This window comes from Mytilus trossulus, chromosome 12 (genome assembly GCF_036588685.1).
Source record: "Mytilus trossulus isolate FHL-02 chromosome 12, PNRI_Mtr1.1.1.hap1, whole genome shotgun sequence".
In the NCBI taxonomy this organism is placed as follows: Eukaryota; Metazoa; Mollusca; class Bivalvia; order Mytilida; family Mytilidae; genus Mytilus; species Mytilus trossulus.
The window spans coordinates 23,339,601-23,356,249 of record NC_086384.1 but is presented as its reverse complement, the minus strand read 5'-3'; the positions used below and the strand labels follow the sequence as shown (position 1 = coordinate 23,356,249).

Genomic DNA, 16,649 nt, shown 5'->3' with positions numbered 1-16,649 from the left:
TTGGATAAGTCGTTCTCAAGTTACAGTGTGACATGTTTACGCCGGACAGACGGACGGACGGACACCGGACATGTGTATACCATAATACGTCCCGTCAAAATTTTTACGGGCCTATAAAAATCCTTAAATCATTTTTGTAAATCAAGAGTTTTCAAGAGTTTTACTCTACATAAAATAATTTGACTTTCTATTTTGCAAGGTGATGCATTTATATAAGGATGTATTCTTCTGACATTAATGTAAATGTTGAATTTTTTTTAATATTTGATTGCTTTTTTGTTCAAATTGAACATGCTGATTTCTTTTATAAGGACTAATTTGCTCATTTCATTTAGTAATACTGATTATTACACTCCCTGGTACACTTTACCTGAAAGAGCTTCAGTGAGAATTTTCCTGGCATCTCTAAATGGTCTAGATAAATAGTTTGCCATAGTCTTTATAACATGGACAACCAAGTAATTCTGTACTGTTCTGGAAAGAGATGGAGTATATATTCAATAATCCTTGTACATCCTTGCTATTTTGCGATAGCTTTTCCTTCAAGGAAACTTACAAAAAGAAATTGTACTTACGGTTTACATTTCAACAGTCAAATGGTGATATCTTTTTACTTCAGGGAAAGATGCTAAAGCAACAAATATTATACATTTGTTTTCATCATATTCAGTTTTTCTTCATATACAAATCAAATATTAGAACAAAATTATTAAATATTCAAACTCTATCCGAATCATATGGACCATCTTCGTAAACTTTTTTTTTATCTATTACCTCTACTGGCAAATAAGTGTAGTGTTTATTGTTTGATCATGCAAGTAACAAATTACTACAAAAAATCTGAATTAGCTAGACCCCAGGATGACAAGTATTTTACAAACCTCCTTCCTTTCTCAGTTTTCATGGTATCCTCCACAAGATCAGAAATCTCCTTTAAAAACTTTGGTGAGTAAGCTACTATTGGCTCTGCAGGCGTCAGTTTTATATTAACTGCCGAAAATAGCTTGTTGAAAAACTTATTCCAATTCACCTGTAAGATCAAATAATCATATTATCTTAATTTGTACATTTATCATATATTTTCTTTGGACTCGTGTAACTTGTGTGATTTTATCACTTGGTCAAATATAATTGCTATATGTAAGGTCAATTTGTTTTGAAAAGATTAAAATGAATCCAGTTGCAACTTTCAAGACTTAATGTAAAAAGATTTTTTATTGTGCTGGAAACTTTAGCGATTGCAATGGAATTTGTCTTCTTGATCTTATAAGTGTTTTTGTTCAGATCTATGACTTTTTTCTTCAGTCCCTTGTCTTTCAATCAAAATGAATATGCATAAAAATGATTGCCACCTGATTATGAATATTAAGGTGGTACCTAACACTACAGGGAGATAACTCTGTAATATCAGCTAAACGTTTTAATTACGTTGTGTTGTTATAGGAATATTAAGCTTCTCAATGATCAAAATTAGAGTTTGTCAAACTGCTATGTAACCAGTGTAATTTTTCTGAAAAATTGGTTGGTTCAATTTTTTTGAAATTTTTATATTTTTGTTAAAGGGTCAAAGTAAATACTTTGTCAAAATTTTATGAAAATTAAACGATTTTAGTGAAGGTGTTGGGTACCACCTTAAGCAAACAACAATCAATCAATCATTTTTTTCAATACACATCCACAAGATTTCAGATCTTTTTCAAAGTGTTTAGCACTATAATGAGAAACTTTTTTAAAAGTAAATTTACTTTCAATATCATTTATACATAAAAATAATCTATGTCCTTACAAAAGTAGAATTTTCCTGTAGTTTTGCTATTGTAATTTTATGGTATATCTTTTCTTCATCTCTTCTCTCTTCCCTGGGAATTGTGATCTAAAAATATAAAATTTTGTAAACTGAAACATTTGCTATTTTTTTAAGACTATATTATTATTATATCTTTATGCCACCTTTTTAAGGGATGACATCAAAAGTCCAATGAAGGATAAAAAAAAACTTAATTCATATAGTTTTTTCACTGACACCCCTATTACCCCCTCTCAACTTAATTTGGGAAAAATTGATTGACCAATTAGGATGTATGTAAAATCGATGTCAATTTTAACAAAACTTGAAGCAGTTTGACCCCCACCCCCAAACTATTTGAATTAATTTTTTGATGTCCTCCCTTAACTCTTTAAAATTTGTGCAAATTTAGACACATCTTTTAATGATTTTAACATTAAATTTACAAATACATTACATTTTAATTCTTCATTTTCTCAACAATACAAGACATTCATCCAAATTCCCCTTTCATATGGAATAGCTACAGAACCATTGTGTATCAGACATTACCCTAACTTTGATCTCAGCAGTAACAACTAGAGGCTCTAAAGAGCCTGTGTCGCTCACCTTGGTATACACAAAGGAAGCAGACAGTTCATGACAAAATTATGTTTAGGTGATTGTGATGTGTTTGTACATCTTACTTTACTGAACACTCTTGCTGCTTACAATTATCTCTATCTATAATGAACTTGTCCGTGTAGTTTCAGCGGAAAATGTTAGTAAAAATTAACAAACTTTGTGAAAATTGTTAAAAATTGATTATAAAGGACAATAACTTCTTAGGGGGTAAATTATTTTGGTCATTTCGATTCATTTTTGAGTCTTAAATTGCTGTACGTTATTGCTGTTTACAGTTTATCTCTACCTATAATAATATTCAAGATAATAACCCAAAACAGCAAAATTTCCTTAAATTACCAATTTAGGGCCAGCACCCTAACAACGAGTTGTCCCATTCATCTTAAAATTTCAGGGCAGATAGATCTTGACCAGATAAACAATTTTACCCCTTGTCAGATTTGCTCTAAATGCTTTGGTTTTTGAGTAATAACCAAAAACTGCATTTAACCTCCATGTTCTATTTTTAGCCGTGGCGGCCATCTTGGATGGTTGGCCGGGTCAAAAAACACAAACTTAAAACTAGATACATCAATGATGATTGTGGCCAAGTTTGGATTTATTTGGGCCGGTAGTTTCAGAGAAGATTTTTGTAAAAGATCATGGATATTTACGAAAAATGGTTAAAAATTGACTATAAAGTGCAATAACTTCTAAAGGGGTCAACTGACCATTTTGGTCATGTTGACTTATTTGTAAATCTTACTTTGCTGAACATTATTGCTGTTTACAGTTTATCTCCATCTATAATAATATTCAAGATAATAACCAAAAACAGTAAAATTTCCTTAAAATTACCAATTTAGGGGCAGCAACCCAACAATGGGTTGTCTGATTATTCTGAAAATTTCAGGGCAGATAGATCTTGACCTGATAAACAATTTGACCCCATGTCAGATTTGCTCTAAATGCTTTGGTTTTTGAGTTATAAGCCAAAAACTGCATTTTACCCCTATGTTCTATTTTTAGACATGGCGGCCATCTTGGTTGGTTGGCCGGTTAAAAAAACACAAATTTCAAACTAGATACATCAATGATGATTGTGGCCAAGTTTGGTTTAATTTGGCCCAGTAGTTTCAGAGGAGAAGATTTTTGTAAAAGTTAACGACGACGGACGACAGAGGACGGACAACGACAGACAACGGACGACGGACGCCAAGTGATGAGAAAAGCTCACTTGGCCTTTGAGGCCAGGTGAGCTAACAATACAGTAAAAGAAAATTTGTGAATTTCCAAAATATCGTATAACTTACAGGATGATACAGAAATCAACAATGAAATCAAATTTTAATAAACTCCAATAAAAAATTCATAATGAAGCATAAAGATATTGATAAACTTAACATATACAGGCATCTTCTATTGAAATTTTAATAATGTTAACTTCAACTCTGCTGTTTTAGCATATTCCTATTCTATTAAAAATCCAATTGACATTTCTATCTATTACATTAATAAAATCATCCAAATGATATGAAATGCATTGTTATGCTTGTTTGTGGGTTTTTATGCTACTTTCAGAAACCTAATATTCCATGGCTGGCAATTTTTATTGATGGATTCCAGAGTTTTTGGAGAAAACCAACGAATAGTTTGTGCAAAACATTACAAATAACATGTGTATCCAATTATTTCAAATGTTTTCACTTGTAATCAAATTAACGGTTCCAATTTTCTTGCACCAGATGCGCATTTCAACAATACATGTCTCTTCAGTGATGCTCGTGGCCAAAATATTTGAAATCCAAAGCTTATATAAAAGATGAAGAGCTATAATCCAAAGGTCCAAAAAGTATAGCCAAATCCATGAAAGGAATCAGAGCTTTGCATGAGGGAGATACATTCCTTAATTTATAATAATTCCTCTTATATTAATAGCAAATTTTGATAACACAAAAAATCCGTATTTTCATGCCAGTACTGAAACACTGGCTACTTGGCTGGTGATACCCTCGGGGACTAATAGTCCACCAGCAGAGGCATCGACCCAGTGGTAGTAATAAAATTAATGGTACCAATTTTCTTGCACCAGATGCGCATTTCGACAATCCATGTCTCTTGTAACTTACATTAGCTATTTGAGTTTCAAACTCTATGACGTCAATCATCTGTTGCCTTGTACTGTTTTCCTCCTCTCCTAGGAGAACACCAACCTGGGTCAAATACTTCAGATAAGCCTTCAATACCTACAAATATAAAACAATTCAAAAACCATTATTTTTTGTATAGAACCTACATTGTGCATTTCAAAATGTTTTTTGGTTTAGAAATGTATTAAAGGTTCCTTAACTCTTTAGCAGACATTCAAACAATTTCAAAGCAGCTAATTTTACAAATTGATATGAATATGTAAGGAGGTGATGTATTCAAGTGGAGGTAACTACATACTCTGAGAAAATTTAAAATGATAAAGGGACTCAACCCTTGAACAGCAAAAATGAAATGTATCAAGGTCAAGATTCAATTTTTTTTTATATATATGTATATATACTATATGGTGCCTTACACTTTAATATAATTAGGAATACTAAGGCTGAAATATTCAACTGAATAGAAGCCCTTAATTCTTGCACTGACAAATGTTTATTTGTTGAACGCTTTAATCAAGGTTTGCTATTTAGAAATATAACATATGTTATCACTATTAGGTAATTTTATATTTCTTCTTAAAAATTCTTAATGTGTATTGACAGTTGAAAGCTTGATAAGTAAAAAAAAAAATTGACTGATTTGACTAAATCACTGCTGTTAATTGGTAAGTCTGTTTAAGATTCTTTCAGATAAACATTTCAATAACACTATATTCGTTTGACCCTACGGTAGTAAAACATATTGATTGTTTAAATCCAGAAGTTTGCAGACAATAGCTGAAATTTCCTTCTAAAATTCTTTTGCAGAGCGAGTAAAAGATCTGATGTTTTGCAAAGGACTGATTCAAGTTTTTTATGTGGTTAATTAAAAATTAGTTCATGGTGTATGTGAACTGGGAGATGAAAATAACTTCTGAATCACTCATTCACCAAGACCATACCAAATATAAAAATATCATATGAAGTATGTAACAATGTTCATGCTACATCACCTTATCTTCTGTGATTGACTTGTTCAAGTAGTAGTCTCTTTCTGGTAAACCTAGCCCTGATTGGTCAATCTGAAATAAATCACTCATTAATATGTTAATCTAATAAAAAAGTACCTTTGAAATGAGTTTAAGATCAATATTTGAAATTCATCATATTTTAATTGAACATCATAAAACAATTTTGAATACAAAATTTGTTTTCTTCTTTTATGTAAGTTTTTTTTTCTTTTCTATATCAAAACTTTATAAATATAAGTTCTTTTTTTAAATTATTGCTACTGAAACAGATGTGATATTAGATTCTATCGTAGGTTCATAAACCAGTGTGTTGTCATAATGAAATTGTAAACTGAATTGAGTAGGTAAACACACATATACAAATGTAAGATCAAAAAAATGTTGTTGTTCATCTTGAAGGTAAATTATTCCAGGGTCATGGAACTTACCTGTAATATATTAGCAGACGAGTTTCTATCATCTTCACCAACCCAGACAGAAAAGAAAGCATTAATTCCTAACATCTTAAGGTTCTCTATATATGTCTGAAGATCAAATTTACTGGTACTTTGATTTGAAATGGACCAATCAGAGAAGTTTAACTTCAACAAGTCCAGTAAAGGTTTGGCACCAAGTTCCTCTATTGTTTTATTTTTATCCATACAAGAAGCGAAATACAGCTGAGATTTTCTCTCTGAAAGACTTGAACCTTTGGGTAAATCCTTATCTGTAAATATAAAATATAAAAAAATCAAAAATCAAAAATTTGAACAAAACAATTATTATGTTTATAAGACAGATGTTCCTTTTTGTCAAATTGTATTTTTAGATTATCGTTGATCATCTCAATGAGATTGATTTCCTCGCTTGAGCCGGGACACTATTTTACCTATGATGACTTTGTCAATTTAATGTCAATTTCGTTAGCAACGCCTTGTACCTGCTTAGTTTCTAGGGATAGCTTTTCATCTCAAGTGCGTAGCATGATATGACAAATTATCACAAAAGAAGATCAAAGGAAAAATGCACAAAATAGCGATAGTTATGTTTATATGTAGTGTGTGACACCATTATAAACTTAAACCAATTTTATAACAGAAGATCTGCATTTTGACAATAAATATCTCTTCAGTTATACTCAAGGTCAAAATCTTTTGAAAAGCCATATTTTGTCAATGTTTATTGCCTATGTATATGTGTTCTTTGAGGATCACCCTGTGTAAGCTGCTCAGATCACATAAAATGTTCATTTTAGGAAATTTCATGATCAAATTTAATGAGTTATAAGGCTAAATCATAAGATTCTTACAGTTACAAGGCCGTCTGATTTATACCAATTGTTGTTATTGTTTTGTTGAGATACTACATTAGGACCTTGGATTTTATCTACACTTAATGTAACATTAGTCTACTGTAAGTATGGAAACTAATGGGATTCAAAGCTATATATTGATTACTTTGGGGAAACAGCATATCACATATCTTATTGACGAAATAAAACATAATATTCATCAAACAATTTGTTTACTATATATACATAAAAAACCCACAACCACCACACCATATGTATGTGTGTTTATAATGTTTTAGGACTACTGTTGTTTTTTTCTTCAATTTCAATTTTGCCAGCATAATTATGTGTTCTCTGTCCATTTATTTAAGAATTGAATGCTTCTTTTTGTAAATTTATTGGGGTGTAAAAGTGACTGAAGCACGGAAGTGCTTCATTTTAAAAATGTGTGCACAATCAACGTTTTACCCTATGAAGTTACAAAAAGAAGCATTCAATACTTATAATTACATTTTTTAGTTAGATTCATGAAAACACGATTTACATCAACTTTTTATTTAATTTACCTGTGCACTTTTTTATGGGACCTCTTGTCATCATGAATGATAAGTTTTATTGTGTAATGCAATTGCTAAAGGAATAACATGTGATGTGCAGTTAGCCAATCAGAATAACGTATTATAATGAAACATACATCTAATGTAATTATTTACTCATGTGCTTTTTGCATTGTTGTGATTTTTCAATCAAACTTTGTAGCTTTTTTTTAACAAGAACATATAACAGTTGATGTCAATAAAACTATAATACAAAATATAAAATAGCCTACTATCCTTTTTAAAAAATATATAAAACCTACGCAAGACTAATATTAACATGTGTGTTTACAATTTCTATTCCATTTCTGCCTTATTATATTTATTTCTTTTTCATACTTTTGGTCTTATAAACCTGATGAAGGTTATCTAAAAACATGCATTCTACACTAGTGTATTTTGTTCAAAGCTGACAGTTCTCTCTTTAAAAATAATTAATCCAAATGTAACCATAACAAGTTAAAAACTTAATAATCTTCATACCTATTGCTTTTTTCATTACAACTTGATTTTCTTGCCAGAGAACACTAAATGTTCCCCACCTGGAGTGACCTGAGGGTATAGGGTGAGCGTCAATCCAGCCACCACAAGCATACTGATAAAAATCATTACAGGGGTCTGCTTTTAGATCCATGGCATTTATCATGGAGCTGGCTACTGTAACACAAGCTGGGGTCAAACATACAGCTGAAAGTAAAAAATAATATATAAGTACAAAACAAGCTATATACTGTAAATTCAGAAATTATTGCGTGCACTTATTATTGTGAATTTGTCATTTTACACTTGAATGCGATTTTAATTTTTACGATTTTGAGAAAAGTCATGCTTACTTAATTCAGTTAAAATATTACAAAATGTGAGTTTTAATTATTGCGTTTACAACTCAGTCGCATTATTCGCAATAATAAGAACCTCGCAATAATTTCTGAATTTACAGTATGTATAAGTTACTAAATACACCTTATCGCTATTTGTCCGCCATTACTGGATATCACACAGGTTTCCGTAAAATTTTGAAATCATAAAACAAATTATCTGATGCAACAATGGAAAAGTGATTGTTGTATGCGTCAAAAGTTCAAGTGGCCAGGTCAGCCTGGATTAGTGATAAGGTGTATACAATACAATGAGATTTAATAGAGCTGAAAAATCAAATCCCCTTTCAAAATTGTATAATAAATCAAAACTGTTCTGATCCCAACCTTTTATATTTATGAATGGTCATGAGATTTGTATGCACTAGCTGCCATGTCTATATGGAGTTTTTAAGGTGTGTGCCAGCTGGGATGTCTATATGGAGTTTTTAAGGTGTGTGCCAGCTGGGATGTCTGTATGGAGTTTTTAAGGTGTGTGCCAGCTGGGATGTCTATATGGAGTTTTTAAGGTGTGTGCCAGCTGGGATGTCTATATGGAGTTTTAAGGTGTGTGCCAGCTGGGATGTCTATATGGAGTTTTTAAGGTGTGTGCCAGCTGGGATGTCTATATGGAGTTTTTAAGGTGTGTGCCAGCTGGGATGTCTATATAGAGTTTTAAGGTGTGTGCCAGCTGGGATGTCTATATGGAGTTTTAAGGTGTGTGCCAGCTGGGATGTCTATATGGAGTTTTTAAGGTGTGTGCCAGCTGGGATGTCTATATGGAGTTTTAAGGTGTGTGCCAGCTGGGATGTCTATATGGAGTTTTTAAGGTGTGTGCCAGCTGGGATGTCTATATGGAGTTTTTAAGGTGTGTGCCAGCTGGTATGTCTATATGGAGTTTTTAAGGTGTGTGCCAGCTGGGATGTCTATATGGAGTTTTAAGGTGTGTGCCAGCTGGGATGTCTATATGGAGTTTTTAAGGTGTGTGCCAGCTGGGATGTCTATATGGAGTTTTTAAGGTGTGTGCCAGCTGGGATGTCTATATGGAGTTTTTAAGGTGTGTGCCAGCTGGGATGTCTATATGGAGTTTTAAGGTGTGTGCCAGCTGGGATGTCTATATGGAGTTTTTAAGGTGTGTGCCAGCTGGGATGTCTATATGGAGTTTCTAAGGTGTGTGCCAGCTGGGATGTCTATATCGAGTTTTTAAGGTGTGTGCCAGCTGGGATGTCCATATGGAGTTTTTAAGGTGTGTGCCAGCTGGGATGTCTATATGGAGTTTTAAGGTGTGTGCCAGCTGGGATGTCTATATGGAGTTTTTAAGGTGTGTGCCAGCTGGGATGTCTATATGGAGTTTCTAAGGTGTGTGCCAGCTGGGATGCCTATATCGAGTTTTTAAGGTGTGTGCCAGCTGGGATGTCTATATGGAGTTTTAAGAATTGTGCACCTTAACCACAATTTTCAGATAATTTTGGATTTAGTAAACAAAACAGTAAATTTTGAAGCTTCTACCACTGACAAGCTCCATAAACATTTGAAAAGGTCATGTAAAACAAATATATAATAGATAAATTCAAAACTTTCAAAGTAAATCTGACAAGACCGCCAAAAAACACTACAACTTTTTCCTCTGAAAGTAATAAATTAACTGTCTGACATGTCCAGACTAACATGGTTTAAGGACTATTAGGTTTTTATAATTTTCAGTATTTTTACCACAAATACATTTAAATTACTACAAAACGGATGTTTTTCTCTCATATGAGTAAATCTAAGGAACAAAGTTAATGACAACATCTCTAATTATTTCTCGCTTGATTACCTGTCTTCAAGCATGTGTTATTAAACTGTCAACACAAACAATAATCAATCTGGTATCATTGTAATGTCTGTTTATTACATTTGGTGATATAATTCCCATCTCCGCGATTGATTTTACCATCATTACAGTGACTGATCCAATACAGAATACAAATGTCATATCCATGTGCGACACACAAATTAGCCTTCCATCAACAGCTTAGAGAAATGTAACTATCAAATGATTCAAATTGAAATAGGGTATTATCTTGTTTTGGCATTCAGAGTCCAGGAAACTTATTGTAGCCAAATTTTGAATTTGTATTTGTTAATGTTGTTAAAACAAAACCTAAAATGGCATAAAGTACATCAGTTCTTTAAATCTTGTCAATTCAATTTAAACATGTTAAAACTCATTGTAATATTTCACACTAATACTGTAAATTCAGAAATTATTGCGATGTTTTTATTATTGCGAAAAATGCGACAAGGTTATAATCGCAATAATTCAAACTCACATTTTGAAATTTTATTTATGAAATTTACAGGATGTTCTCAATATCGCAAAAATTTAAATTGCATTGTAAGTCTAAAATGTCAAAATCGCAATAATAAATGCACGCAATAATTTCTGAATTTACAGTACTAGATTTTAAGACTTAGTTACAACCATATAGACAGTAACTCATATTTGTTAGTTGGTGTTTAATTGCACTTTCAGCACTATTGTGCTATTTGCATGATAAGTCACTTTTTATTAGATAGGAAAGAAAACTGACAATAAGTTCAGATACATTTGTATTTTTCAACCCTCATTTTTGGTTCCAATTGCGATTTAGGCCCCAATCACAAACAGAAATATGCACATTTTTTCAAACTTTCAGCTCTATAATCTGAAATTGTAAATAGACATTGTTGCAAGATTTTGTTGGTGTTCAGTTGACCTTCTTAGAATGCTGAGTTATGTATCCAATTTCAAAAAATTTTCCCTCCATATAAAAGGACTTATATATTTTCTCCAAAGCCAATATTTCAATAAACATTTATTCCCAATTGCATGAGCCCTTGGCCACTCCCAAGAAAATCACTGTAGTCAATTAAGATTGAAGTTGAGCACACCTGCCATGTGTAGGACTCAAACAACCTTACTGTAGACAAGCTATTGATAGAATAGTTTTGACTAATCAAAAGACCAATCAGCCATCGAGGACCCCATTGACAATTCAATGCAAACATATCTTTAACAAGACAAATTTATGATATGTCTATTAGTACAGTACAATTTGAGACTTATCATTGTTTGAAATTGTGTCAGTGCAAAATTACCATATGCTGCGCATGCAAGAACATGTAACTACATTTAAACTCTGGTGGATAGTTGTCTAATTGGTGATTCTTGTCACATCTTCTAATTTTCATATATATTGAGAACATAAGGTTGATGTATAAGAATATCTAATAGTTATGTTCTAAGTAAGTAGAAATAGCTCGTGTTAAAAATCATACATTGACCTATAAATTGTTTTACAAATTGTGACTTGGAAGAGTTGTCTCATTGGCACTCATACCACATCTTCTTATATCTAGTAAGGCTTGTTGGCAAAGCGGTCTAAGTAATTCACTACTGTAATCACTAGCCAGTTAGCACTGAGGTTGTGAATTCGAACCACACTTGTGCAGGTGTACCACTTTGCACCACTCGAATCCAATCTTAATTGACTAGGATTGTCAATTTTTCTATAAAATCAGTGGTTTTCTGCAGTCACTCAGCTGGCTCCCTCCACCCGTAAAAACTGACGACATCAAAAAGTGCAAAGTAGCACTTAAAAGTGGCGTAAAAAAGTAAGTACATTTACCTTGTTCCTTCATCTTTATAATCTGTTTATGTTTCGTGGCCACCAGTATTGCTAGAATGATAACTGTAATACAAAGGAGAACATTGAATACAAACAGGAACCTCTCTAGTACAGTTTTCCTCTGCCATAACGTCAGACCACCCTTAAATACTACACTGGCATTGAAGTCAATAGCTGGGGGACTGCCTCCATTTGATATGTCATCTTCTTCAAAGTTTGTTCGTTTGTAGCCCTGGCTGGACATCTGAAATATAATTATATATATATTAGATCAATTTGGTTCGTTTGTAGCCCTGGCTGGACATCTGAAATATAATTATGCATTTACAATATACATGATACAAGATCAATTTCAGAAAAATATAAACACCTAAGCTGTTTTCATGGTATTTGGCATAATTATTGGAATTTTTGGTCCTCAATGCAACCATATTTGTTGTATGGAAGGATTGAAAAGTGTAATGTCTATCTGGCATGTATCACCTGACCTTGGCATCATTTTACTCACAAATGTGTAATTAATTCACCAATGAAATTTTTAAATATTGACAGTAAGTGATGAAGAGCTCATTTGTATATATACTTACAGGATCTGGTTCGATAACCCTGCAGAAGAACATAGTCACAAGGTCACGGTGACAGGTCAACCTTTACAGGAGAATTGTGAGCAATTGGAAATATTGAAAAAGGGAGAGAACATAATAACTTTAAATGGATATGAAGACCCTGAGGTCAAAGTTAATTGTTAAACTGATTTGGTGATTGCTAAGTTTTGTTTTAAAGTAATAGTTTGATAGGAAATACTTTTTAGTACTTACTGTCCAAAAGAGTAAATTCAAAATTCAGAAAAGTTGCAACAATATGGAGAAGGGATTTGTAGCATATGCTTTCCCTATTAGGCAACAATTCATAGTTATCCAGAGGAGCTGTGAAAAGGAAAAGTGAAAGCAACAGTCATTATTTTTTGTAAGGAGGTACCATTTAATTTTCAATAGGGGAGGCTTAGGATGAAATATGAAAAAAAGGCTCTCAAGAGCCTGAATTGCTCACCTTAATTTTTTTGGTTAAATCTTTCATCAATGATTATTTTGGCTTTTCAATTTATTTGAATGTTCTTTGAATTGTCCTATTTTCTTCAAAGCCAAAAAAATAATTTTCTCCTATGTTCTATTTTAGCCATAGGAGCTATGTTTCTTGACATACAAGGAAATGAAATATAAAATTTATACTAGATACTCTGAAACTCATTTAGCCCAAGTTTGGCTGAAATTGATAAAGCAGTTTCAAAGGAGAAGATATTTTAAAGTAAGTCAACATGATGAACAAATTGTGAAAAAAGTCTTTAAAGGGCAATAACTCCTTAAGGGGTCAATTGACAATTTTGGGCAAATAGACTTATTTTTAGATCTTACTTTGCTTAACATTTTTGCTATTAACAGTTTATCTGTATCTATAATAATATTCAACATGTTCAAGATAATAACCAAAAACTGCAAAATTCCTTTAAAATCATCAATTCAGGGGCATTATACCTGAAAAACCAGTTACCCAATTCGGCTGAAAATTTCAGGACAGGTAGACCTTGACCTAATAAATACTTTAACTTCTTGTCTTATTTGCTCTAAGTGCTGGAGTTTTTGGGATATAAGCCAAAAACTGCATTTTACCCTGTGTTCTATTTTTAGCCATGACGGCCATGTTTTTTGACGAAATAAAAAATAAAGCACAAACTTTATTTTATTCACCCTACTGATCATTCAGTTGAAGTTTGGTTGAATTTGGTTGAGTAGTTTTAGAGGAGAAGATTTTTTAAAGTTAGCAAATATGATGAACAAATTGTGAAAAATTGTCATTAAAGGACAATAACCCCTTAAGGGGTCAATTGACAATTTTGGTCATATTAACTTATTTGTAGATCTTTCTTTGCTGATCATTTTTGCTGTCTACAGTTTATATTTATCTATAATAATATTCATGATAATGACCAACCAGATGCTCCGCAGGGCGTAGCTTTATACGACCGCAGAGGTTGAACCCTGAACGGTTGGGGCAAGTAAGGACACAACATTCAAGCTGGATTCCGCTCTAAATTTGGATTGTGATTAAATAGTTGACACAGCAAAGGTTTCTGACACAGAATGAATGTATTCAAATGAACTGAAAATTTTTGTTTTCTCTTTAATAGAGCAATTCACTATGCTGTTGAATATTAATCCTCTCAAAAAAATGTTTGAAGAAATTTTCTTTTTATTTATGAAATTTCAAATGAGAAAAATTTAACCCAATTTTTTATTCACATCCCCCTTTCCCTTATTCCAAAACTAATTTCAATTAAAATATTCTAATGGAGTTTGCAACAATTACTACTCATTTAAATACATGATGTAAAAAAACTGCTTGTTATCACTGAATGGTAAAGATTATTTAAATTTATCAGTTGGTAGTAAAAAGTGAATATACATTGTATATTGTATATAACAAAGATTTAAGTTGATTCTGGACAAAGAAAGATAACTCCAATTAAAAAAAATTCTTGCAGATATTTCTTGCTTACTATACTGGACAAAGAAAGATAACTCTTAATTAAAAAAAAATTTGCTATTTCACAATATTGTGAAATTAGATATTTCTTGCCATTGCACAATACTGTGCAATTGAAAAGACTTGCTATTGCACAATACTTAATATAATAATTTTAGATCCTGATTTGGACCAACTTGAAAACTGGGCCCATAATCAAAAATCTAAGTACATGTTTAGATTCAGCATATCAAAGAGGCCCAAGAATTTAATTTTTGTTAAAATCAAACTTAGTTTAATTTTGGACCCTTTGCACTTTAATTTAGACCAATTTTAAAACTGGACCAAAAATTAAGAATCTACATACACAGTTAGATTTGGCATATCAAAGAACCCCAATTATTCAATTTTTGATGAAATCAAACAATGTTTAATTTTGGACCCCGATTTGGGCCAACTTGAAAACTGGGCCAATAATCAAAAATCTAAGTACATTTTTAGATTCAGCATATCAAAGAACCCCAAGGTTTCAATTTTTGTTAAAATCAAACTAAGTTTAATTTTGGACCCTTTGGACCTTAATGTAGACCAATTTGAAAACGGGACCAAAAATTAAGAATCTACATACACAGTTAGATTCGGCATATTAAAGAACCCCAATTATTCAATTTTGATGAAATCAAACAAAGTTTAATTTTGGACCCTTTGGGCCCCTTTTTCCTTAACTGTTGGGACCAAAACTTCCAAAATCAATACCAACCTTCCTTTTATAGTCATAAATCTTGTGTTTAAATTTCATAGATTTCTATTTACTTATACTAACGCTATGGTGCGAAAACCAAGAAAAAAGCTTATTGGGTCCCTTTTTGGCCCCTAATTCCTAAACTGTTGGGACCGAAACTCCCAAAATCAATACCAACCTTCCTTTTGTGGTCATAAACATTGTGTTTAAATTTCATTGATTTCTATTTACTTTAACTAAAGTTATTGTGCGAAAACCAAGAATAATGCTTATTTGGGCCCTTTTTTGGCCCCTAATTCCTAAACTGTTGAAAATAAAACTCCCAAAATCAATCCCAACCTTTATTTTGTGGTTATAAACCTTGTGTCAAAATTTCATAGATTTCTATTAACTTAAACTAAAGTTATAGTGCGAAAACCACTAAAATGCTTATTTGGGCCCTTTTTGGCCCCTAATTCCTAAAATGTTGGGACCAAAACTCCCAAAATCAATACCAGCCTTCCTTTTATGGTCATAAACCTTGTGTTAAAATTTCATAGATTTCTATTCACTTTTACTAAAGTTAGAGTGCGAAAACTAAAAGTATTCGGACGACGACGACGACGACGACGCCAACGTGATAGCAATATACGACGAAAATTTTTTCAAAATTTGCGGTCGTATAAAAACTGCAAAATTTCCTTAAAATTACCAATTAAGTGGCAGCAACCCAACAATGGGTTGTTTGATTCATCTGAAAATTTCAGGGCTGATAGATCTTACCCTAAAGAACATTTTTAATCCATGTCAGATTTGCTCTAAATTCTTTCGTTTTTGAGATACAAGCCAAAAACTGCATTTGACCCCTATGTTCTATTTTAAGTAACAGCCGCCATGTTTTTTGACGGATCAAAAATCGAAGCACACACTTTGTGCAGGATAATCTAAGGAACAATCATGCTAAGTTTCATCTAAATTCATTCAGTAGTTTCAGAGGAGATTTTTTAAAGTTAGCAAATATGATGAACAAATTGTGAAAAATTGTCATTAAAGGACAATAACCCCTTAAGGGGTCAATTGACAATTTTGGTCATATTAACTTATTTGTAGATCTTACTTTGCTGATCATTTTTGCTGTTTACAGTTTATCTTTATCTATAATAATATTCAAGATAATGACCAAAAACTGCAAAATTTCCTTAAAATTACCAATTAAGTGGCATTAAGATGAGTCAAACAACCCATTGTTGGGTTGTTTGAATCATCTGAAAATTTCAGGGCTGGTAGATATTGACCTAATGAACATTTTTACCCCATGTCAGATTTGCTCTAAATGCTTTCGTTTTTGAGATACAAGACAAAAACTGCATTTGACACCTATGTTCTATTTTAAGTAACAGCCGCCATGTTTTTTGACAGATCAAAAATCGAAGCACACACTTTGTGCAGGATAATCTAAGGAACAATCATGCTAAGTTTCATC

At 32.2% G+C, this 16,649-nt stretch overlaps 1 protein-coding gene across 5 annotated transcripts in view; it reads right to left on the bottom strand.

The window, feature by feature from the left end:
• The window catches only part of LOC134693373 (endothelin-converting enzyme homolog), a 59,832-nt gene that overhangs the window by 15,296 nt on the left and 27,887 nt on the right, over window positions 1-16,649 (bottom strand). For all 5 annotated transcript variants that reach the window (XM_063554158.1, XM_063554156.1, XM_063554155.1 and 2 more), the window contains exons 2-9: window positions 11,926-12,169; window positions 7,899-8,102; window positions 5,978-6,255; window positions 5,532-5,600; window positions 4,519-4,635; window positions 1,787-1,873; window positions 882-1,030; window positions 371-474 (exon numbers count right to left, since the gene is read on the bottom strand). In XM_063554158.1, the coding sequence (XP_063410228.1) occupies window positions 371-474; window positions 882-1,030; window positions 1,787-1,873; window positions 4,519-4,635; window positions 5,532-5,600; window positions 5,978-6,255; window positions 7,899-8,102; window positions 11,926-12,169 (1,252 nt within the window). The remainder of the gene's footprint in view (window positions 1-370; window positions 475-881; window positions 1,031-1,786; window positions 1,874-4,518; window positions 4,636-5,531; window positions 5,601-5,977; window positions 6,256-7,898; window positions 8,103-11,925; window positions 12,170-16,649) is intronic.